At 28.0% G+C, this 26,507-nt stretch overlaps 1 protein-coding gene across 2 annotated transcripts in view; it reads left to right on the forward strand.

Moving 5' to 3' along the window:
* LOC107436077 (putative defense protein Hdd11-like) overlaps positions 1 to 22,344 on the forward strand; it is a 50,363-nt gene extending 28,019 nt beyond the window's left edge. For both annotated transcript variants that reach the window (XM_071188301.2, XM_016051236.4), the window contains 2 exons: positions 18,434 to 18,653; positions 22,215 to 22,344. In XM_071188301.2, the coding sequence (XP_071044402.1) occupies positions 18,434 to 18,653; positions 22,215 to 22,302 (308 nt within the window). In that variant the 3' untranslated portion in view covers positions 22,303 to 22,344. The remainder of the gene's footprint in view (positions 1 to 18,433; positions 18,654 to 22,214) is intronic.
* The last annotated feature ends 4,163 nt before the right edge of the window (positions 22,345 to 26,507 follow it).

The raw sequence follows: 26,507 nt of genomic DNA on the forward strand, positions 1-26,507 counted from the left end.
ATACTTGCAGCTAATGCGCATTTAACAATTTTATTTTAGAATGTCCACTACTTTTGTTGTAAAGTAGTTGCCACCATTTTTAATGTTAAGATACACAGAAATTAAAAATAATATATATTCATTGTTAATTTCAATGCATATTAAATAAATGCATGTAAAAGTATTGAGCATTCAAGTGAAAGTAATGAACATTCAATGTTCATAAAAGTAATGAACATTCAATGTACATAAAAGTAATGAACATTCAAGTGTTTCACCTCACCGGGAGTTCTTGATGAAATGAAACATTCAGTGGAACAACACTTTAGTGTTAAGTAGTCGCCACCATTTTCAACGTTTTGGTTCTCGTTTTACTGTTCTATTGTAAAGTGCTCGACTTAGTTTGCAGGTCATCGGGCTACCAAAGCGGGGTAGTCATCTCCTCTGCAGAGGATTCAAATTATGATGTCATGTCTTAGAATCATCTTATGGGATTTTTCCCAAATCGTCGTCAATATCCTTCTCTGCAGCTCTACTGCGACGAATATAAGCTTTTATTACTAATATTATATTTTATTTATTTAGTTATTTTTATATTTTCCAATCGAGTTGATTCAACAGTTTCTAAGAAATAAAAAATTCAAAAATATGACTTTTAATAGCAGTTTTTGCATTGAAGTTTCATTTGAAAAATTCCGGAAGATAAGATGCTGATGTATGTTGCATATAAAGAATTATTTGATATATGTTGCCGTTATTTAAACTGTCTGACATATTATGCTTGTCTCCATTATTACATGATGCATTATATTTTCTAAAAAGCAATCATTACAGTTAAAACTGAAAACATTCCTGATTTTTTACCTTCATATATTTTGAAATATTTATTTCTAATAACTTTCTCATATGTATCATTAACACGTTGAATGCCACACTAATTTTACATGACTTGTCTGTCTGGCCAAAATGATTTTTGTGTGCTCTATATTGCATAAATTTTTTCAAACCATTTTAGTAACGATAATGATGTAAAAAAATTAAAAGCATTAAAAATTTGCTCAAATTATGTGTTTCTAATAATCTTGGCATCACCGGTGACCACCGTGGCACTACGAACAAACTCAGTGTCGGTCACCGGTGATCCCCATCTCAACGTGTTAATTATTTTCCTCAAATAAGAACATTGTTTAAAATGTCTATAATCGCAAATCAAAAAATATTTCATTAAAGTACCGCTAGTACATGTAAAATTCATTTTTGAAAATGTTTAAGGAAGAAAACTTTTAAAAAAAAATTAATAAATAAATAAATGAAAATCAATGAAGCCTGTTTTTTCAGCATGAGCACTTTATACAAAATCATGCAACTCGATTTGAATGGGAAATAAACAACTCCAATAAACTGACTCGAATGAATAAAAATATAAATTATTAATTACCGATTTTAAGAACTTCTTATTTCATAATCTTCTAATTAAAATATTTGCAATCCAAACGAAAGATTTGTTCCTCTTTTTTGCTAAGAAGAAAAAAAAACATATTTTTAAATTAACACCGGATTAGTTTAAGAAAGATGGTAACAGGGGAGAAAAACAGAAATAATTGGTGAATCAAAGGAACTATTTCTGAGAAATATTCTTTTGTTGATGAAACTGAATAAGTTAGTTAAAAAAAAATATATATATATATATATATATATATGTGTATTTCGAAACTTTTATTGCGGATTAAAGAAACTAATTGCAATAAAAAAGGGATACCACTTTCCAGCACTTATGATATTTCTTCTTTCGCATTCACTCATTAAAAGACAAAGAATTAATTACACTGACTGATTCTTTTATTTCTTTTTTTAATTCTTCAAACTTGGATTTAAAAATAAAGAAAAATGGAGAAAAAAATAATTTATACATACAAAGGATTACGCATCTAAAAAGGGCTAATTCCATGAACCACCTAGATAAGCATATATGTATTTTATTTCTGTAAATAAAAATAAATAAATATTTTGAAGCACAAAACATTCTAAATTTACTGGATAGTATTTGTTATTTTCTACAAAAAAAACTTTTCATCTTCTAAAAACACAATAATTATATTTTTCTACCACGAACCACCTAGATCAGTATATATATATATATATATATATATATATATATATATATATATATATATATATATATATATATATATATATATATATATATATATATATATATATATATATATATATATATATATATATATATATATATATATATATATATATATATATATATATATATATATATTATCTCTGTAAATAAAAATAAATAAATATTTTGAAGCACAAAACATTCTAAATTTACTGAACAGTATTTGTTATTTTCTACAAAAAAAAAAACTTTTCACCTTCTAAAAACACAATAATTGTATTTTTCAGTATATATATATATATATATATATATATATATATATATATATATATATATATTATCTCTGTAAATAAAAATAAATAAATATTTTGAAGCACAAAACACTCTAAATTTACTGGATAGTATTTGTTATGTTCCACAAAAAAAAACTTTTCTTCTTCTAAAAACACAAAAATTATATTTTTCTACGCATTTGAACTAAAAATTTTATTGTTATATTTTTATTGTTTATTGCAACATTTAAATTTAAAATGTATCTGAATTTTTTCTTTCGATTCTTTTTTATTCGTATTATTTTTTTATTTATTATTTTATTTTCATCATTATTTGCAGTTTCACAACCAGAGGCGTGGTAAGAGGAAGTGACTGCACTGTAAAAAATTCCTTATCAAATTACGGTAAAAAATACAGTCACTCAGGCAGCGGTACTTTTTACCTTAAAATGTTACTGAACAAAAAATCTGATATACTGTAATTTTTGCTGTAAAATCGCTGAACCACTCTAATTAAATAAATATTACTGTAAAAATTACCGTACTTTATTCTACGGAAAAAGACGGATTATACGACACTATAAATTTACGGATGATGCATGCTTTACACCAGTGCTTTACTGGTACTTGATACCGGTGTTTTCACACCGTAATTTAATCCGGAATTCTTTATATTTGTTTTACCAAAATTATTACGATCATTATCTTTCAACCCTTTACTTTATGATAAAATAAATTCGTTTTATTATTTATTAATTAAAATTTATTTATTGACTAAAAGGCAATAAAATGTCCAAAAAGGCAATAAATGTTAAACCTAGTTCAAATTAGTCTCAGTATTCTCACGCATATGTTTGATTTACAAACTCATTTTATTTTAAGAATTTAGTGAACATCTGTAATCTATATTACTGATTCTTAGTTTATATTGTTTTGTCTACAGATTCTTATGAATATCGTATTTTACTATACTCTTTAAATTTTAGTTTATTGAATACAAACATGGTGGTTGGTGGTGTCTACTCTGCACTAAGTAGTGAACATTCTAGGTGTTTCATAGCACCAGGAACTGTCCTCAGGCTTTGGTGTAGTGGAACACTTAGAGGAACACCACTTTGGTGTGAAGTAATTGCCTCCATTTTCGCTGTTCGGATACGCGAAAATTTTTAACAGCTTTGTTGAAATTCATCTTAATACTCTCTCTGTGCTGTGAGTAAGTTAGATTATTAAACTAATTTAAATTTACAATTAATATTTACATAGCAAAAAATTTTGTGGTATAGTGTCCACTATTCTTCGTGTTGATTTAAACTATTTTTTTTAATGACTTTATTGCAAAAAACATTTCGTTTAAAAGGCAATCACCTTTTTATTCACTTTTTCACTATTATAGTTTTATTTATTATAGTTTTATTTTTTCGACGGATCCGGATTTCTGACTCCCAAAATATAGGGGGTAGCCGCAATCTGGGAAATATGATCCCCATAGTTTGATCAGGAGAACACTCCGAAGTTTGCCCCTTAATGTTAATTTTACTTCCGGCGTATTTGGCTATATCTCAAGAACTTTTAAAAAGAATTGGAAAAATGTTTGCCCACAATTACAAAATTCATTTATCCAAAGCTAATTCCATGCAAAAAGTAACTTTTAGTAAATATTCATTATTTTTTATTACTTTATTTAAGAATGGCCGAAAAATTTTTGAATTGTAAGAAATACAATTTCTTGCATCATTTTGAAGAATGTAATTTTACATGGCAAATTCAAAATTTGAGTGAAGTCGGTCGAATTTGAAAAGAATTAAATGAAAGAAATTGAATTGAATTTCAAAAAAGTCATATACTTAAAATTCGACTTCTCAGGAACTATTCAACCAATTAATTCAAATTTTGTATTTTCCTAATAAAATTACATTCTTTAAAATGATGCAAAAGATCTCATGCCTTACAATTCAAAATATTTTCCGTCCATTCTTAAATGAAATAATAAAGAAAAACAATAAATATTTACTGAAAGTTATTTTTTGAATTAATTTCTTTGAATAAACAAATTTCGTGATCGTGTGTAAAATGTTAATGTCGCTTACAATATTCTCGAGATATAACGAAATACGCATGACCAAACTATAGGGACCATATTTTCCAGATTGCACTTACTCCCTATATTTTGAGGGTCAGAATTCCAAATCCATCGGGAAAAAAAGTATGTTTTTTCAAAGAAAGTATGTTTTCGTGTCTGATTTCGTAACTTAAAATATCGTCTGCACTTAATAATTAGCTTATTTGAGGTTCCTCCCCTCGAACCATTAAGTTGTGTCCTAGAATTATTTTGCACAATTTAATTGATTTTTAATATCAAAACAAAACAAAAACTTTTTTATTCCATTCCTATCATGAATTTTCCTATTAAATATTTCTGAACTTTCCACGCATTCCTGTTTAAGAATTATGTAAATGGCATTTTTAAATTTTATTAAATATTTCTTATAAACTTTTAAATGCATTGGTCAGTGGTCAGATATGGTTGATTCCATAAATAAATAAGTTATATTCACGAAGCAAAATAATAACTATATTCTGACATAATACACAAAACATACATCTTTTAAAACGTTTTTCAGTGCAGTTTATTGTGTTATTCATCAACTAGTTCAAAATTGAATTCCCAAAATACTTCTTGGTTAATTTTTTTTTTAAAATAAAGTCTTTTTAACTAATTGACTGATTTTAAATACGATCTAATTCGGATGAGTATTCTTAATTTCGATGAGTTTTAGAAAAATTAACATTTATTGAAGAGAAATTTTAATTAAATATTAAAAATTTAAGCCATGAATTAGCCCGAAACGGTGTGGTACATGGTAAAAATCAATTTAAAGAGCAAAAAAAAGTTGTGTTTATAAATTCATTAATTATTTAAACATACAACTAGCTCAATCATTTTGTATAGAATTTAATTACATTAATTGGATGTTCATTGTTTCTTATCAGATTTTGTAAAAGTTTGTCTGGTTGGTTTTTGAATAAATAAAAAATTACTACAAATTCCCTTAATTTTTTGTATTTGATTAAAAATAGTATTTAAATAAATTTTTCTAGAAAAAATAGAGTTCCATGTAATTATATAATTTGTAAGAATTATTTATGTTTTTTAAAGTTTCAATCATATTCGGCAATGTCAATCATATGTTCATTAATCCTAAATTTTCATTGATGTCATTATAATTAAAAATAGCTCTACCAAGAGTTTTATTACATTTATAGCTGTCATTTATGTTAAATTTATGCTAAAATTGAATTTTTTGATAAATGTAAAAACATTATTTCTGGCAATGTAAATATTGCAAAAAATTTAGAACTTAGAAATTTCGTGTTAAAATTTCCAAAATTTAGAACCATTTACCATAGACCAATTAATAAAATTCTAAACAGCTTTCTGAATTATCTCAATAATTTTTGTCTAAGGATTTCGAAGTGATTATCTTTACTTTTAGGTACGCTTACAGAATGGAAATGGGTTTTTGAATATTGGTTTAAAAGCTCTGTCTTCAAAGGAACTATTAATAACTGTAACAATTCAAGAAGTTGTTCTTAAGTTGATCTCACTATTAATCAACTGAACTATTAATCAAATGAATTTTGTAACAAACCTCACAGACAAAGCTAACAACAACTATGCAATCTTCTGTAAAAAAAAAAAAAAAAAGAAAGAAAGAATCTATGTTGAACTCTTAAATAGGGAATTAATAAATCGTAAAAATTTCAAGCTTAGTAATTTAGACAGTAATATTATAATAAAAAACATTTAAGCTTCATATAAGAAGTTAAAAATTTAAATTAGTAATATGCAATTTCCTTTCCTAATTATCAGGCTAAAATTTCATAAAATTCCGATCAAGTTTACATACCCAATGACTAATACATGCTGAACTTAGCCATTCATTATTTTTGCTAACTCCTTAAATAAAAGTACTAACAATATTATTAAAGAAGGTTTTGATGGATTATCACGAATAATCAGCATATTTTTGATTTAGTGAAACGAAATTATTCTAAAATCTCTTTAAGATTATTCCACTTTTTAATCTAAAAGATGTTCTTTTGAGTTATTACTATGTTTATAAAGAAAAAAAATAACAGCGAATTTGATAACTGGGAAAATCTAACTAATATATGTATATATATATATTTCTAATAATTATTTTTATGATAAGAAGCATTTTTTTATTCGAATAGATGGAATACCACAATTTGTTATTTTTTTGTCACTTCTGGCAAACTTATTCTATTTTGAAAAAAATTATACTCTAAATATAAAATTTGTATTTAAATTTAATGATAATTTAATTATCTTTAACTTTCAAAATTATATAACTATGTTAAGTAATATTTACCTCCGAAGAATTAATTTTGCTTCGTAATCATGACGATAATATTATTTTAATTTTTTTGGATCCAAGTATTAGAAAAGAAGAAAATATTTGCATTGTTAGCATATACATTGAAAGGAACGATTTTCAGTTTAATATAAATAAACTATTTACATGAAATTCCAATGTTCAAAAAAGAAAATTTAAATACTGTTTCTAATCAAATAAATAGAATTAAAAGAATTTGGAGTAATATTTATTTATTCAAAAATCAAATAGACAATCTCTTCTGATGAAAATATTTGATATCTAACTTATGTAATTAAATTCTATGCAAAATTATTAAGTTAATTGCATGTTAAAATAATTAAGAAAGTTATTTACATAGAAAAATCTTTCTAATACATCTAAAATAATTTCTTTCCATGTTCAAGTCCAATTCGGGCAAACCATAGCAAAAAATCTTACAATATTCAATTAAAAATCTTTGAATAAATGTTAATAACTTCTTTGAAATCATCAAAAGTAAAATGTTAGAATTAAAATTCGACCTTTGAATTATCCAATATAACATACAATTACCTATACGTAAATCCAGTTTCGGGTCAATCCAAGGAAACAGACAAATCAAATACGGTTCCATACTTCAGTAAGAAAGCGCATTAAAAAATGGCACTACCCTCTATTTACACTTTAATTTCATATTTTGTAATCCGTTAACTATGTTACGAAAATATTTTTGTCCCGCAGTGGACTGATCGTTAAGACACGGTTCCCATCAGATCACCGAAGTCAAGCATCACTGACTGCGGTCAGTGTGCGGGTGGGTGACCACTTGGATCAGTCTGCGTAGGGACCGAGGGTGTGTGGTATTGGTTCTCGTTAAACTGTGCTACCGTAAAGTGCTCGACTTCGCGTGCAGGTCGTCGGGCTACCGAAGCGGGGGTGCCATCCCCTCTGCAGAGGATCAAAATTGTGATGGCATGTCTTCGGATCATCCTCAGGGATGTTTCCCAGACCGTCGCCAATAGCCCATTGTGCAGCTCTAGTGCGACGTAAATGAACAACAACGAAAACATTTTTAAATTATTTTAGAAAGAGGTCAGAAAGTGCATGGACGTCTGTTCTCAATCCTCGTTTTATGTGTTGCATTTAAGTTCGTGTTTTGTTTTTATTGAAGTTTGAATTTTTGTTTTATTTTAAATTTTTACTCAATTCTACCTTTTTTTTTTTTTTTTTTTTTTACTTGATATGTTTTATTTTCGATTCGATTTCTTGTTTTTTTTCTTTTTTGTGCCCCTCACAATATTGTATTGATTGATATATTTTGCTTTGGCTGTATTAATATATTATCAGAAAGGACTATTTTATGGATCTAATCAAGTGAGCTGATTAACCCATAATTATAATCAAGATTATATCCTTTCGCTGTTTTGTTTTCTGGCTTTATTAATTTTTTTAAAACTTTAATTATTTTCTTGAACTTCTTTTTCTTCTTCTCACTTTTAAAAAATGTTTTTCCGTTTTTTATTTCTTTCCTTGTTCTCTCTCTATTTTTATCCTATAATTTGTGTCCCATATAACGTTTTTTTCTCTAACAGTTATTCACCGAAACGCTTCCACATGAATGAATCTAGAGAGTCGTTTGATAAAGTCCTGTACTGCAATCATGTTTCTTTTTTCATCTTTTCAATTTACTTTTCTCTTTCAATTGCATATGATTCTCAAATCTTTTTACAAATTTATACTCATAATGTAAGCAGAAAATTCGAATTTTACAGCTTTTTTTCGTAAAACTTGACGAACTCGAAACAAACTCGAGAGTTAACAAAAAGTTTTAAACTAAACAATGTAAAACATCATAAAGATATTTTCTTAATTTATCTTCCAGTTTGAAACTCAATAATCTCTATAACAAAATATACACTGACAATTTTTTTTTCAATTAAAAAATGTTTTCGAAAAGAAAAGGATCGATTACTTTATACCAAACAATTTTTTTATAAGAAATATTTTTACACTTTTTTGGGTTTTTTTTAAATAAAACTAATTATAATATTATATTTAATAAAACTAATTATGATACTGCATATAGTTTTTTGTTAACTTTGATCTAAGAAAAATTTTTAATTGCGGAGTCTAAAGAATTTGATCTAGCTAAATTGTTAAATCCTTTAATTAAAAATTAAAAATTGTTAAAATCGTTAATTAAAATTGTTAAATCGTTTGGTTAAAAGAGGAAACGAGTTTTTCTTGATCACATGAAAACTATTTAGAAAAATATTTTAATTATTAAAAAAAAATATTTCTCAAATGAATATAATGACAATAATTTAAATTATAACTTATCACAAACTTAATTTATTATATTTGAATATGTTTGAGCTTATTGTTAAATTCTTGTATATTGTTGAAATCATTGAATTATTGCATTAATTAAAAAACTTGTAAATAGAAGTTTTATTTTGATTCATAAGCTCTAATACCAAATTTGTTTAGCTAAGACGAAAATTTAACTAAATAGACGGGTTAATTAATTTAATATATTAATTTAATATATTAATTTAATATACTAATTTTATATTATCATTTATAATAGTTATGTATATTTAATAATATTTTCCTAGTACAGGAATATTCAATAAATAATTTTTTGATAAGATGTTTGTAAATGTACGAGATAAGGCATTGATATCCAGCTTTTTCTCTTGGTTTTGCACAAGTTCAATATTTTGTATAAATATATATATATATATATATATATATATATATATATATATATATATATATATATATATATATATATATATATATATATATATATATATATATATATATATATATATATATATATATATATATATATATATATATATAGATTTTTTGAATTCCTTTCTTCAATTGTGAAAAGTTTTAACAAGTATGAATAAGTATATGTTGAAGTTTGCGTCCCGCTTAACTAAGTACGGATTCAGCATGAAATCCTATCATCGAATGGTATGCACATTTTTTACCACTGCAAAATATAAACCTCAATTTGATACAATCTATTTCAAAACAACAATAGTCTTTGAACAAATATGGTGAATTCGAGAGATCTAGCTTCCTTACTAGTCTGAACTTCCTTTTTAGAGAACATTTTTATTTTTTGGAAGCGGATAAGACAGATGTTACTATTTGGTACGCGCAGATAGATAGTAGACAGAGTGAAAAAGAAACCACCTATATCTATCTTAGTAAATGGGGCCGAGTTCTGTTCTTCTATTCAATACATTACTGTAGCAGATTTTATTTTCAAACTGTACAAGATTTCATTGGAAAGGATAAGGAAAATAAATTTGTTTTGTTCCTTTTTATCTTCTACGCAACCAGTCTTTTGTTTTATTTTTTATAAAGGAAGATACTTAGGCTATTGTTTAAAAGGGAGATTCGAGAAAATCGACCATCTGGCCCGCTAGCGCCCTCTTCTTTTTCTTTGGGATACTACTGCTAATGGCTACTGCATTTTATTCATTCGTTTGGTCAAAGTCTCTTTACTTTTCGAAAAGTAAACCGATCTATTTTTGTTGGTGAATATTTCTAAGCAGAACAAGATTTGGAAGGAATATTTTAAAGAACAATTGATTATTTTATTCGAGATTGTAGAAATCTGTGTTAAAATAATCAATCAAAGAGCTTTGAATTTGCATTCGAAAATCGTTATGTTTTTTAAACTCTGACTATTTATTTATCGTAATAGAAAAGAAGTAAGCAGCCCCACACTATTGAACAAAAAATAAAGTTTTTTAAGCGAGTATTACATAAAATAGTTTAAGACTTAAAAAAATAAAGAGAGAAAGAATTTAAGAAGGAAGGAAGAAAATCAAACTATAGACTTTTTCTCTCTCTAAATTATCTCCTTGATTTTAAGGAAATAAAATTTCATTACGAAAAATCGAAGAATTCTACAAAACTTTTTAAAAGGAGTTGACATATTTATGAGGATCAGTGAGAAATCTGTATTTCTTCCAGAATATTTTGATTTTATCCCTGATCCAGAATAATATTTTATGGTAGGCATAAATGTGTATTTTCCTCTTGCAACTACACAAAAAAAATTATTTTGCTTAAAATGACAGAAGACAGAATAATGATGTTAATGAATACTGATTCGTCTCAATAGGGAAAAAAAAAAATTTTTTTTTGTATTGCTTAAATTTCAAGACGACTTAGTATATACACTGAGAGGCCAAATTATTATGACCACCCCTTTAGTACGCTGTTGGGTCACCTTTTGCGCATATTACTGCCTTAATTCGTCTGGGCATGGACTCTATGAAATACTGGTAGGTGATAGAAGGTATGCCAGACCATGCTCGCTGAACTGCCCTTGCCAATTCCTGCAAATTTGATGGTACTTGATCCATCTGTCTGAGCGCCCGTTCAATTTCATCCCACAAATTCTCAATTGGAGTGAGATCTGGGGATTGTGCTGGCCAACGAAGCAAGTTAAATTCTCCGTCATGCTCTTCGAACCATCTGAGGACAATGCCAGCTCTATGAAAAGGAGCGTTGTCCTGCTGGAAGTATCCTTCCCCTCCAGAGTACACCATTGACAAAAACGGATGTATTTGATCTGCGATGATACTTAAATACCCTTGGGCATTAAGGCGTTGTGGTACAGGAATTAAAAGAACCATTCAATACCAAAAGAACATTCCCCATACCATAACGTTGCCACCACCAGCTTGAAGTGCCGTGGCAATGCAGTAGGGGTCCATGCTTTCGTGCTGTTTTCTCCATATTCTTATCCTGCCATCTGCGCGATGCATTTGAAATCGTGATTCATCAGACCACATGACCCTCTTCCAGTCATCTACTGTCCAATGTTTGTGCTCATTTCCAAATTGGAGACGTCTGCTCTTATTTAAAGCAGGCAGTAGAGGCTTACGAACAGGTCGTCTGCTTCCATACCCTATACGGCGCAATGTGCGTCGAACAGTCCGTTCAGAGCCGTTCACAGTTGCTCCTTGAATAAGATCACTTGCAATTTGTCGCACTGTTGCTCTCCTGTTGCGCTGCACAACCCTGGTCAGCCTTCTCTCTGATCGAGCATTCAGTACCCTGTGACGACCACAAGTCTGACGTTGAGACCCGGTTTTTTGCTTGATTGTCCATTCTTTGTACACATTAACAACTGCTGCTCTAGAACACTTCACAAGGGCAGCCGTTTTGCTGATACTCGTTCCGACACATCTCGCACCCACAATCATTTCACGTTGAAATTCAGTTAAATCGCTTTTCTTTCCCATATCTGAGCAAGCAACACAGTATAACTGATGACTCACTTGTCCAGCATTCCCGTGTTATAGTTATCTTGCCCTCTAGCGGCAGCGCTGTGACGCAATAACTCATTCACATAAAACTCTGAGGTGGTCATAATAATTTGGCCACTCAGTGTATATATATATATATATATATATATATATATATATATATATATATATATATATATATATATATATATATATATATATATATATATATATATATATATATATATATATATATATATATATAGTAACAATTTTAATAAGGGCAAGGTAAATTTTTTTTTCTCAAGTAACAATTTAAGTATGGTCCCCCCTCAATAAATTTTATCTGACGAAGTCAATGCTTAAAAGAGAGATTGATTTACACGATTAATCTGAGACAATTAAGAATTTAAAATGCTGAATTCGCAAACCAGACAACTCTATTTTTGCTGTAGCACGTTTAGAATCCATACTGAACCTGTTACTGAAAATCTAAAAAATGCACAAATATTGAAGTCAAATTAAATGCAAGACACGATATTATGATGTGGCATAAAAGCATCAATACGCGGAATCTTTGAGACACGTGACCAAAAATGTATTAGTGGTAATGGATGGAAAAATTTACCAATATGATATTTGCATAAAAGCGAAATAACAAGAAATGTCCTCCGAGATCTACTAATAATCGATAGTTGCATATGAATCTTTGGGAGAGTACAGATTGGATTATAATTTGGTGGTGCCAAATATGTTCTTAATATAACTGGTGATTATTTTCGAGATTTGTTCCCGTTTATGCTCCCAAGAAAAATGTTTTGATTATTTTTGTACATCCAAAGCACAAGTTGAAAATATAATGGATAGAGAGATTAAAGCTGTCCTCACAGATAATTGCATGAAATTTTGTTCTGCGAAGTTTGAAGATTCCTTATCCAGTATAAAGATGAGAAGTACAAATGCTCCAAAAAAAGAATGATATTGCTGAAACAGAACAGGATGAAGTACTATAATGTTTGAAGCTGAATTACCAAAAAGTTTGTGGGCAGAATTACAGCCAACTCATTTATTTATTTGAAGAACAGATTTCTGCACAAGAATACTAATAATGAAAATCCATGGCATGGTCGTAAATGCTTTATTTGACACTTAACGTAAATGCTTCATTTTACTCTATTTGGTACTTAGTAATATTATCCCTATTTATCCCTTTTACATTTTCCCTTCGCTTACTTTTTGACTTATAACTCAGTTAAATGCATGCTTTTGCTGATAGTATGTGACAGTGACAAGTATAGTCTTTATTATTTTGTTTTCTTCATTTACAGATAGATAATTGATGCTCTTTCTTTTAGTTTTACACATTAAAGTGCATTTACTTTTAAACTAGTCTTATCTCATTTATTTATCCCATTGCATCAGCGGAAAATAACAGTAACTATTAGTTGCTAACTAACATTACTAATAACAGTAACTATTAGGAACTAACAAACTAATCTCCGAGCAATTCATTGGTGTTTTAAAAAAAAGAATTTTTGTCAAAAGTCATAAATCTAATCATTTTTTTAAAAATAAAAATACAATATTTTTATTACAATGCGCAAGAGTTTATTAAAAAAAATGTGAATATCAAAAATTACGCGTTACAAATATTATGCTCTTAGCTACCCCACAATTACATGAGATTGCCGTTAAATCACTGCTCATGGTGTCCCATGAAGATCACCATTTATATACATTTTTAGGATCTTTATCAAAAATTAAAACAAAACACAAGTGGTGAGTTAAGGCTATCGAAATCCGACAAATTATCGTAAAAGGAAGGCGAGTGTAATGATCAACGAGACAGATTTAATTGTGCGAAAAAATGCGCACATTTTTCTAAAATTACATATTACATATTCTAAATTACACATTAACAACGATTTATACGGAACTCATTGGTATCATATAAAAATACTAGTCTTTGCACTAACTGTACACTTTCTAAAAGTATAGCTTATAACACACAAAACAAGAAATATCAAAACAGTTGTTTTCTTCTAGAGTAAAAGAAATATATATATTTTCTAAAATTAATCTTAATTTTAAAATTACTCTAAAAACAATAGAATAAGAAAAAAAAGTCTAATGAAAGCAGTGATGGGGAAACATCCTTGTCGTTTTTTATTTATTTTTTTCTTTTCGATTAAACTAATGCCTAGTAGCCATATTGAAAGCCTATCCTTTCAACACATATGTTACGGAGAGCAATAGTTGTCGAAAACAGATGAGCTTCTCTCTAAGAAAAGCAAAAACATAAATTCAATTTTAAAAAAAGAAAATAATAAAATGCGTCTTAAGTGAGAAACGCATTACAGGCTTAAATGATTAACGATTTTTCCTCATCTCATTAAATAAAAAAAAAATCCTCATGCAATGAAAGGAATGAAATGTAATTAATTCACTTAAAAGAAAATGAGTTGGTTTCTTTTTTTTCTAGTTTTTTATGTTTATTCTAACGTCAAAAAACATTTTTTTTTTCAATTATTGTAGCAAAAAAAAATTTCGATATATTAAGGCTTATTAAAAAATATTCTTCAAAAATAACATTAACTAAATAGCTATGATAAGATTCATTTTAATGCTCTAAGAATAAGTAAAATGAATGTATAACAGATTGTTATTTTAATTAATTATAATGTTAAAAATTATTTTGCTTTCTTGGATTGATGAGATATGATGGGTTGTGTAGTGAAACTCCATAAAGTCTGATTGAACCAGTCAATTAAAACTAAACAATAAATAGTTGAGAAATGTCGTGAGAAAGGGAAATGGGCAATGTATTCAAAAGGATTGTTTCAATTCTTATTGCTCAAAGAGTAATTAGATTGAATAAATAACAGATTGTTATTTCGATTAATTATAGCTTTGAAAAAGATTTTGTTTGTCTGAATTACGGAGTTATAATGGGTTGTGTATATTACGTAGTAAAACTCTATAAAGCCTGATTGAATCAGTCAAATAAAACAAAACAATAAATAGTAACAATACATCTTCGGAAAAGGAAATTGCATTGTACTGAAAAGAGTATGGATTCTTTTAATTTAAGAGTAAGTAAATAGAATAAAAGAGATTGCTATTTCAATTAAAGGAAGCTTTAAAAAAGATTTTGTTTGCTTGAATTGAGTTATGATGGTTTGTGTACTAAACGTAAAGTTTAATTGAAGTAAGCAATTAAAATAAAACAATAAATTGTGGCAAAATATCTTTAGTAAATGTGAAAAGGATTGTATCAATTCCACAATTCATTTTGAAATAAACACCTATTATTGCACTTAAATTGAACTGTGCTTTTACCATTAATTTGTAAATCAATTTAACTTTATCTAAAAGTATTAAAAGAAAAAAAACTGAGCGCAACACTCACAAATGGCAAACTTTATACTTCATTCATGTCGTGAAATTAATTTCCTAAAATCAATTAATGGTTCACGACCATTTAAAATTTATAAAATACAAAAGAGTAATATGGTAAAATTATGTACAATTTTATGTACTAATCTCAATTAAAAAACTTCTTAGTATATCACACTCATTTTCCTTCACACATAACACAAATTGAGAGATTTACCATGCGTTAATCTGTTTTCTGAATTCAGCTCCGGTTTTAGAATCTTGTTATTGTTTACACCAAATTCCCCATTCATAGATTTTTGTATATCTAATTTCGCTATTAAGCGTAATTTTTTTAAACAGACAGTGCACGGTTATACTGCAGGAAAAAAAATTTGTGTGTTACCATACAAATCTGGAAACATAATTCTGACAAAGAATGTTTGGGACTACCTTGACAAACAAGCTTTGAATTCTCCTCCATGATTGCTACATGAGCTAATACAAAGTTCTTTCTGTGTCTGGTCTTCCATTTTGCCTTCCTTCGGACAACTTAATTAGTAGGTTGAAAAGCAGAAGCTAGCAATATATTGCAGTTAAGGATGGGTAACTTTGATCAGCGATAGTTGAAGTAAACATAAAACTTTGCTGCTTATAACCAACTTTGCCTACAACCTTTAAAAAGTTGATTGGTATGAAAGTTTCGAGCTAAATTGCTTACTTAAGATTGAAACCAATTTCGTGTAAAGATATATCATTCTGCAGAATTATTCTAATTTAGGAAATAAATAGCATCAAGTGTATTACATTTGTAATCAATTCAAATTTCTTCAATAGGGCCAGTGTGGACATGTCCACGCTAGCCAAAGGAGGACTTGTGTTTGTTAATGCGTAATGCTGGTTAATTGAAACTCTACAGAGCAAAAGTTAATATCAAAATAAGTATAAAAAACGGTATAATTTATAGCATACTATCCCCTTTTGTTAAAATTCTGAAAATGAAATGCGTTAATAAAAGAGTAAAGAGAAAATTTGAAAGTTACTTTCGCACCTTAAAAATCTTCTTTAACGAATCTCTACTGAAGTAATCACAGTGTGATTATGCAACTGCACATCAGTGTTGTCAATCTCATAGAGGAAACTTTACCAATAAATAAAAAAATTTTATTCAAGATGTCCAACTCTAGCACTATGTCCACTTTCCCGAACTGCTAATGATGAAGCATTTGTATTATAATTTGATTATTTTTTGAAAATGTCACTTAGCCGGTTCTTCCTTTTTTATTGACTTCAAATATCATTTTCTTTATCAAACACTGAATTCTAATATCTAGTGAATAATAATTTTATTTTTAAAAATAACTTTCCTGAACTATAAAAGTTGTTTTTCCATTTAAATTTTAAAAATCCTCCGACACAATCTAGTATATATCTAGATATTGATCTAATATCTAGTGAATAATAATTTTATTTTTAAAAATGACTTTTCAGAAGCATAAAAAGTTGTTTTTCCTCTTAAATTTTAAAAATCCTCCGACACAATCTAGTATATATCTAGATATTGATCTAATATCTAGTGAATAATAATTTTATTTTTAAAAATAACTTTTCAGAACTATAAAATTTTGTTTTTCCATTTAAATTTTCAAAATCCTCCGACACAATCTAGTATATATCTAGATATTGATCTAATATCAAGTGAATTATTTTATTTTTAAAAATAACTTTCCTGAACTATAAAAAGTTATTTTTCCATTTGAATTTTAAGAATCCTCCGACACAATCTGTAGTATATATCTAGATATTGATCTAATATCTAGTGAATAATTTTATTTTTAAAAATAACTTTCCTGAACTATAAAAAGTTATTTTTCCATTTGAATTTTAAAAATCCTCCGACACAATCTAGTATATATCTAGATATTGATCTATCTAGTGAATAATAATTTTATTTTTAAAAATAGCTTTTCAGAACTATAAAAATTGTTTTTCCATTTAAATTTTAAAAATCCTCCAGCTCAAGCAGAATTAAAGGACTGCTTTTAATTTATTCTGGCCCCAGAGGTTCCATACTCGTTGATCCTGCCGTGCATCCCTGTCGATAAAATACTGGGGATTCAGCTAATTTCTCCCCCCCCCCCCAGAACACAAAGTAAATGCAATGGACATAGTAGGCCTTTTCTCTTGATGGGCTGCTACGCCATTGAGTTTAGTTTAATTTATAATTGACTCCTTTGAAGTTCAGATCATTTAGCGAAGTAAAAATGATTTAATTGATATTACCGTAAGCTTCTACTTAGATGAAGGCATGAAATTTCAGACAGACAAAATTTTTTCCTCACTACTCTTTAACATTCATGAAAAATATAAACTATTTCTAAAATATTAATAGATGTAGTATGAAGAAAAATAATAATCATTTTTCTTTCCACCAAGTATGATTGTAAGACCTCCAAATCTTGATCGTAAGACACGATTTTCAGAAGATCACCGAAGTCAAGCATCACTGGTTGCAGTCAGTGAGCGATTGGGTGACCATTTTGATCAGCCTGCGAAGTGACGGAGAGTGTGTGGTATTGGTCCCTTTTAAACTGCTCTCTGTAAAGTATTCGACTTAGCATGCAGGTCGTCTGGATACCAAAGCAAGAGAGCCATCCCCTTTGCAGAGGATCAAAATTGTAATGGCATGTTTTCGTATCATTATCATGTATGATTCCCAGACTGTCACCAATAGCTTACTCTGCAGCTCTTGCGTGACATAAATAAAGTACTACTACTTTCCTCCAAATTAAATCATTGGTCATATAGGGTGTTCCCGGAAAGTTGTGGATAATGGGAGAAAACGGAGATCATAATTGGATTATCGGATCGGTCATATTCGGATTAAAGAGTCATCTTTTAATGAATCAGTAAAATAGTGTCAATGGTGTTTATTTATTTTTTTTAATTATTTTTTTTGGTAGCGCAGTATACTTCATTAATTTTTTTTTTTTTTTTTTTTTTTTGCAGTTAATATTCAACGTCGTTCAACAGATTCAACATTTGAAGGATTTATGGTTCAAGCTCTTGATAAAATATCCGGCAGGTACATTGGTCGTTTTTTGGAGGCAGATGGTTTATTTCCTATGGATGAATGTTCAGCAGTGATGCATAGAGATACAAAACAAAAATCCGGTGTTCATTTAGCATGGGTAGCCCCTCTTAACCAAAGAGGAGATGTAATATTCAGGTAAGTTCATCAAGTAAGCAGTTATTTTTACCTCATAACTAAACTTAAATTGGGGTAACTTGATAACCATACTCTTTTCCTATGAATGAATAAACAGTGATGTAGTATGAGAGCAATTTTTTAACCCTAAGTAACTAAAATCGATGTAACTAGATAAGCACTCAAGTAAGCAATTTTTTAACCCCTCATAATGAACAGTGCTTGATTTATCATAGAGAATAAGAGGCCCAGGCCTAAGGACCTGGGCCTCTGGGGGGCCCCTGAATGCTAAAAATAATTCTTTTTGAGTTTTTGTTAAGAATTGTCAATTAGAGTAAAAAGTGAACAAAACTTTAAATAAATTTAAGCTCTAATTTACTAATATATAGCAATTTTCTTGCGTCATAAATAATTTAAGAGCACCTCATAATTAAAGAACATGTAAATTTAGTTCAAAGTAATGAGCAAGGGTGCTTAGGGCCCCCGCATTTCTTGATCAGGCCTTGCCTGTGAATGAATATTCAGCAGTAATGTATAAACGGTGATAAAGTATGAAAGCAATTTATTAACCCTAATAACTAAAATCAATGTAACTAGGTAAGCAATTTCTTAACCCCTCATAACTTAACTTAAATTGGTGTAACAAGGTAACTTTTCCTATGAATGAATATTCAGCAGTAATGTATAATCAGCGATTGAGTACGAAAGTAATTTTTTGATGAAGTATGAAACCTAAATAACTAAAATCAAATTAACTAGGTAAGCATTCCAATCATGAACTACGTGCTTATTTTTATTTTATTTTCTATTTATGTCAAACAAAATATTGTATTATAATGGAAATACTCTTAAATTTTTATTATCAATTATTCAAATTCTTCAGTATAGAAAAATAATAAAATTTAGCATTTGCGAGTCTTTAAATGTGTTAAAATATTATCGATAATTTCCCGAAATCGTAAAACTGGCAAAAGTCAGGAGTCTTATCTGATGATTAACGAATGTTTAGCTATCGAGGGTAACAAAGGTAACACAGTGATAAATTATGCAAATAAGAAATAATATTAAAATTTTGACGAAATTTATAACTTATTCGACATACAATCATTAAAATTAACAAAAATAATAATAATAATTGGGAAATCGTTCTACCCTAAAAAACATTTCAAACAAAACAAATTAGATTTTGAAATACAGCACAAGTTCGATATAACGAATGCGGCACATTACAAAAAGTTCGCTATTACGACAAATTTGCAGTTTACCGTCTAAAAGTTAATATTAAAGATACAACATTTGTATTTTGATAATGAGTTAAGAATTACTAGCATTCTGTTATTACAACAGAATTATGTTTAGGGAAATACATTTTTTTTATGCTGTTTTAGTTATGAAAAAAGATTTAAATCGAAAACAATTTTTCTTTATTTCTGGTATCAATACGTAACATCGTTTCTTTCTTGCAATTTTAACCCCTTATTTTTCATCACTAAAGCAATGTGTACTCTACCACAGACTAAGTTATCTTCTTCCTAACATAAGAAAAGTTTCTCTGTTATTTTTCGAAGTCCAGCCGCCCATTTCAAAAGAATTCACTGATAAACAAGCTATAGATATCGGGCATGGCGTTTACCTTTTCTAATGTAGTTAGTTAAGCTGATTTCAAATCTGAAATTCATTTTAATCTATCATGTCAGGATTTTTAGATATTGATAAAAATTAATTTTCACGGAATATCCATAATTAATATCCATAGAATATGGTTTAAATTTTAGTAATTTTAAAGAAATACTGTATAAATTTCAGTAATTTAAATGAAACTTTCTTGCATCTGATACAACTTCACATTTTCACCACCGTCACTAAGAATTTGAACATTTCTCTTAAATGAGTGCATTTTATATTTGAACCAAAGAAAGAAGCTCTTTGGAAAAGAAAAAAAGCTCTAGAAGCAAAGAAAAGGCTTCGGATAAAAAACCCTACTTCAACAATTACATGAGTTTAATGATTTGATTCAGGCTGTGACATGAATTCAATATAATTAAATATTTATTCGAATGTAAATACTATTTCAAAAACTGATTAATAAGCAAGGTTTAATTTTAAGCTTGCGAAAACGAACATTTACTGCATATCCTGATTTTTCTTAATAGTACTTGATACAATTATGTAATATATTTAATATTATTATTATATATAATGTATCAATTGGCGATAGTTTATCAGGCAGCTAATTTTGTGATAAGTTGAAAACATTGACAAAAATTATAAAATGTTTCATTTTAATATAAATTTTTTAAAAAAATAATAAAAACCTGTTGATGAAGCATTAGCATAACACGTTAAGTGTAATTAATGAAATTCAGAAAAACTATTAGAATCCTAAAAATTTTGTTGAATAGTATGAAGTGCGTAAAGTTCCTTCCATAAACTTTAAACGAATCCTTGTTCTTTAGTTGATTTTATTTTTAAAAAAATTTTATTTCATCAAAATAAACATTTCATTACTTTAAATTTGGGCTTAATTCGCTATAGCTCAAATCAAATGGGAAGTAAATTCATACGATTGTTAAAAGTAATTTTCTTTTTCTGATGCTTTTTTTCAAAAGCTTTTTTTTTCTGTGCTATTTTATTTTATTTGGTGTTTTTTCCCACCCGATGCTTTTTTTTCTTTTTTTCGTTCACCATTTGCTATTGTGTAGACTTTCAAAATGTACAACACTGAAGTATACCTTAGATTAAGGATGTATTTTCAGTGAGTATAGATTTTATGTGTGCAGTATTTTAAATTAGATATTTCTATACACTACATATATGAGACATAATCTGACTGTTTTCTCAGGTAATGATAAGTTCATAGAACTTAATGTAACAGTAAATAGCTCTAGTAAAATACAAAAGGTTGAAAAAGTATGTATATGTAAATTTAATTTTTCTCATTAATCTCTCTTTTCTTGCATTCTTTTTCGGACACACATCAAAACACTAAAAAATTAACTTTTCTAAAACACTTTTATACAGTAATAGAGCTCATCTGTTACTCCCATTTGTTGAGAATATTAACAAGTTACCGTTCTATTTCAACTTCATAGTCTTATTTTAACATTGGTTTGGTTAACTTAATGTTACTTTATGTTACATTGGTCCGGTTAACTTAATGAATCTCCAAAATAGCACTTAATATAGAAAAAAAAATTTTAAAGATATTTATTGTTACTTTTGCAGTAATTTTTCCTGCTCTTGTAACTAAACAGAATTTTAAAGTTAACACGAAAACCATTAAATTTAGTTGTTGCCAGAGCTTCAAGTTTTGATCTGTGTTATGCTCCCATCTCTTGAGAATGCATAATTAGATTTGAACGAGCATGGTGTAAGACGGCTCAACAGTATTGTACACTGCTAGCGAAGTCAAATATTAGCTCACATTGCCAACAATTGATTAACATACACAACAATTACTATACATATGCAGTTACCACAGTGCCCTCGCATGTGCATAAATATACAGTACTATACAATTTTCATTATATTGAATCCCTAATTTAGTGGCACTTGTGTCTAAAATAAATGACTTTTTTTCAGAGGAATTATAATTGAAAAGAAAACTAAATTTTATGATGGTCTGTTATCACGATTGGAACCACAAAGAACTAGAAGAAAATTATTTTAATTTGAAACTCAAAAAGTGTTAAAAATAAAGCCATGTCCTTCAAATAGTTGGAGTTCTTTTCTTTTTCCTTACTTCTTGAAACATTACATTGTAAAATATTTCTCGGCTACAAAACGGTTAGTGACCAGCAAAAAGTATTCTAGTCACTGAGCATAAAAATAAATGTTTGGCCTTCAAGTTTTCAAGACCATAAAAATGCAAGTATGTTCATAAATTTATTTTCATAAAAAATTACATCGTTTATATTTTCATATAGAAGCTGACGTAAACTATCTTTATTCTTGCAAGAAAATGTTCCAAAGCTATAGTCATAAAATTCAATGAAATTTTTACAGATGCTAGAAAACTTATAGATAAATCATATCCTTAAAATTAGCTATAAAACTGAATAAGGAGAAAGTAACATAACATTGAAAATCAGGTTATGTTTTCTAAAATCATTATCAAAACTTGGCGATTTTTCACTTTCGAAAACTAAAAATATATATAAAACTCACTATACAACATCCACACCATGATGAAAATATTTATCTGTAATATTTATTATGACATTGCTATTTTAAAGACACTGATAAGTAAGAAGATTTTTAAAAAATCGAATTTTAAAAAATGAACAATTCACTCACCAAACCTTTTCAACAAAAAAAAATTTTTATTTAAAAAATAGGGTCTTGTAAATAATTTATTAGCTTACTATTTACTTATATTACTATTACTTATATTACTATTACTTATATTAAAATAACTATTTACTTATTGCTTAATTAACTTGAAATGGAAAAAAATGCTAAGAATTCACAGTTGAATTTAAAAATGTAAAAACGACTTTTCAGTACAAAACAAAACAAAACAAAAATTCTAGTCCTTAGCTAATCCGTTTAACTTCATGTAAAGAATAACAGAAAATGTACTAGGAAACCCAAAATGTATTTTTAAATCCGATTTCAAAATCATTCTCCAAAAAATTTAAAATCAATGAAAACTTGGATTACTTGGTTTCAGAAATTGACGTTTTTCTTTGGATTCTTGTCAGCAAGGATCATTTGGAGTTAAAAATGTCATTTTTTATAACTTTACCATTGTAATTTAGTAGTTAATTTACAGGCCTAGAATTTTCCATCAGCCCTCCTAATACCTGTAAGATTTTATTGAATTTTGAAGATTTTAACTTAGTAATGTTTCATTACTGGAAAATTTTCTTCATCTCAGGCTTCATAATTTTTTTTTTTTACCCGAGATATAAATATTAATATTTTTTAATCAATACATTATGAAAAAATATCCGAATGGATTATAAGGATGGATTATTACAAAGAGTGATTTTTATCATTCAATTAGTTTTCCAAATATAGTTTTTCAATCTTTTTTTGTTTAATGAAAATACTAAATTTCAATGAACTTTTTTCTTAAGGCTTTGATAAAAAACTTTATTTTGAGCAACTGTTTGTTAAAATTAAAATGAAATCCAATTAAATCCAAGAAATACATGACTTCCCTATTAATAATAAAGAATTGTTAGATGACAGATAACTTCAGTCAGCCTCGCTTTAAAGAATACCATTGGTTCTAGCCAATTATATTCATAAGAGGGTTATTCGTTTATAAGGGGAGAGTCTTAAATGTTATGTTTTTTTTTTAAATTTTACTTTGAAAAGGTATAAAACACATAGTACAATGTTTTGAAGAAATAAACAAATTTTTTTAATAATGATCCTAAAAGACAAATGTCATTTAAATTTAGATGAAAACAAATCGATACTACTAAATAGTATAATGAACATCATTTTTATGAAATTATGATTCATATGTATATAATACTACTTATTCTTTTACAAAGAAATCAGTAATTGAAGACTGTTTTGACTCCCATTTAACACAACATTTCTCCACTTCTTACCTTCCTTCATTCTAAAAATTGTGCGAGTGAAGTAAGACAAAGTGAGTAAAAAAAACCTTCTCATTTACTGTATAACAGTTTATAAGATTTTATTAATTCTTAAAGTACTCAAACTTCATTTAGAGCATTAAATGGGTAGGAAGTCCCTGTTGAATTGACTGGGTATTCTAGTCTCCTCTTCTTAACTAAAGCTGGAAATTACATTGCAACTGGTAAAAAAAAAAATTTTTTTTTAAAAAAGGTCTCTTCTTTATACAATTGAGCGAGGACTATTAACATAGATTTCATATAAAATAATTTGGCTCCATTACATTTCATTCGTCGAAGCAGGTTATTCAATCATCCGATACACAATTAGTAAATGAGGATGACTATATTTTAATGAATTAGTTTCAAATTTAATTAGAAATATTTTGTGATATTAAAGTTCAATTAAAAATCTTCATTAGAATATACCCTGATATATTGATATGTGTTTAAAATTAACTTAAAAGTACAAAAATAAAATAATATTTATAATTCTTCATATCTCAATAACTATCCCAATAACATATTCAATCTCTTGTGATTAGACAAAAAAAAAAAAAGTCTTTCCTTCACATGCATAAAGAGGGACGTAGAAAAAGACATATCATATATGGCCATTTACAAAAATTAACAGCTTTAAGTGATTTCAGAAACATAAAGAATTTAGATAATTTACTGCAAAGTATGAAAATTAAGTTTTAAATGACAATACATTTTATTGATTCTCTTCTCACTAATATTAATGAATCATCTACATTTGATATAAATGAACTGAATTCAGCTAATATTTTTTTATTTTCCCTTCATTATGCTAAATGTGAATGAGATTAAACCTGCCTGTAAAATTCTTCTGCGGTTAACATTTTAATGGTTTCAATGCCATTCGCTCACTTGAGACATTAACTCTGTTACTTCTCTACTCTATGGTTTCTAAGGCTTCCCGCAACCACGGAACTAGCAGCTTTTTCGTCCCTCAATGAAATAGATATCCCACAAAAACAAATTGATAATTTGTAAGCTACAAATCGCTTGTGGTTGCCCCCTTATCATGGTGAACGCTAGAGGGCTTGAACGGCGATAGGACTCCTCGTCTGGTCAGCAGAGGGGGGAATAAGGAGCGATAGATTTATGAGGAATTAGAATGCAGAACGCCTTATCTTAACAATTTGTTCTTGTGGAATATAACATTTCTTTCAATTTGTTTTTGTGGGATATCTATTTCATTCAGGGACGAAAAAGCTGCTAGTTCCGTGATTGTGGGAAGCCTAAGTACAAACTGGTTGTGTAGCAAATTGTAGATCTCAACTTTTGGCATGATGGATACTAGAAAATGAAAGGACAAGCAAAAAAAGATTTGATAGCAACATGATGAATCTGTAAATAAGAAGACTTGCTGTCCTATTTGCTCTTGTGGAATTATAATTGAATATAAAATTATTCCACTCATGTCAATAGGAATCTTTTTGTGGTGACGTTTTGGCTCAGCAAGATTGAATAAAAGTATCTTCTAGTGGTAGTGTTTAGTCTTAGAAGGAGAAGTATAATAAAAAAAATAAAGTGGCGGCTTGCAAAGAAAAGAAAAATTCTTTTAGGAAAAAAGAAAGTTAAGCACATTCATAACTAAGAAAAATTGGAATAGAAAAATAGTTGCATGTTTTTAACAAGATCATAACATGAATTTAATGAAATAAATTAATTAATGAAAGTAAGCAATGTTTTCCTGAAAGAAAAATAATAAATTTTTAACTTTGAAATTAAAAAAACACACTTAAATTTTTTGTATATGAGATTATTGTATTTCATGTCAGTGAAAAGAAAAATCGGTACCAACAACTTATTTGTTACAAGGGTTTCTCCGGAAAATAGTTCTCCACAACCAACAATCTCAGTTTATTACCTCCCTGAGAGACCCCCTAAAAAAGGTCAAACTTTTATTTTAGAATTTTGATCCCCTTTCTAGAATTCCATTTTTTCTTTTCTTTTAAGGAAACCATTTTCTATGTATCCAAGTATCCAACATTAAAATCTCCCATTTGCCCAGATACATAATGTAATCACTGATAAAGAAACTAAATCCCCATCACTTTAAACTGTAAATTTTGACTTTTCCTTTAGATAAAAAGATGAAATTTTAACAATGAATTATAAAGATACTTGACTCTGAAGAAGAAAAAACGCGAATCACAAAAAGAAAACTTGTGAATGAGAAAAAAAAACCTAAATTTTCCAATTATACATTAAAAATTTTATATTATTTTAAAAATCACTAGCTTTTTCAGAA

This window comes from Parasteatoda tepidariorum, chromosome 12, assembly GCF_982258835.1.
Source record: "Parasteatoda tepidariorum strain Cologne lab strain chromosome 12, Ptep-v5.0, whole genome shotgun sequence".
NCBI lineage: Eukaryota > Metazoa > Arthropoda > Arachnida > Araneae > Theridiidae > Parasteatoda > Parasteatoda tepidariorum.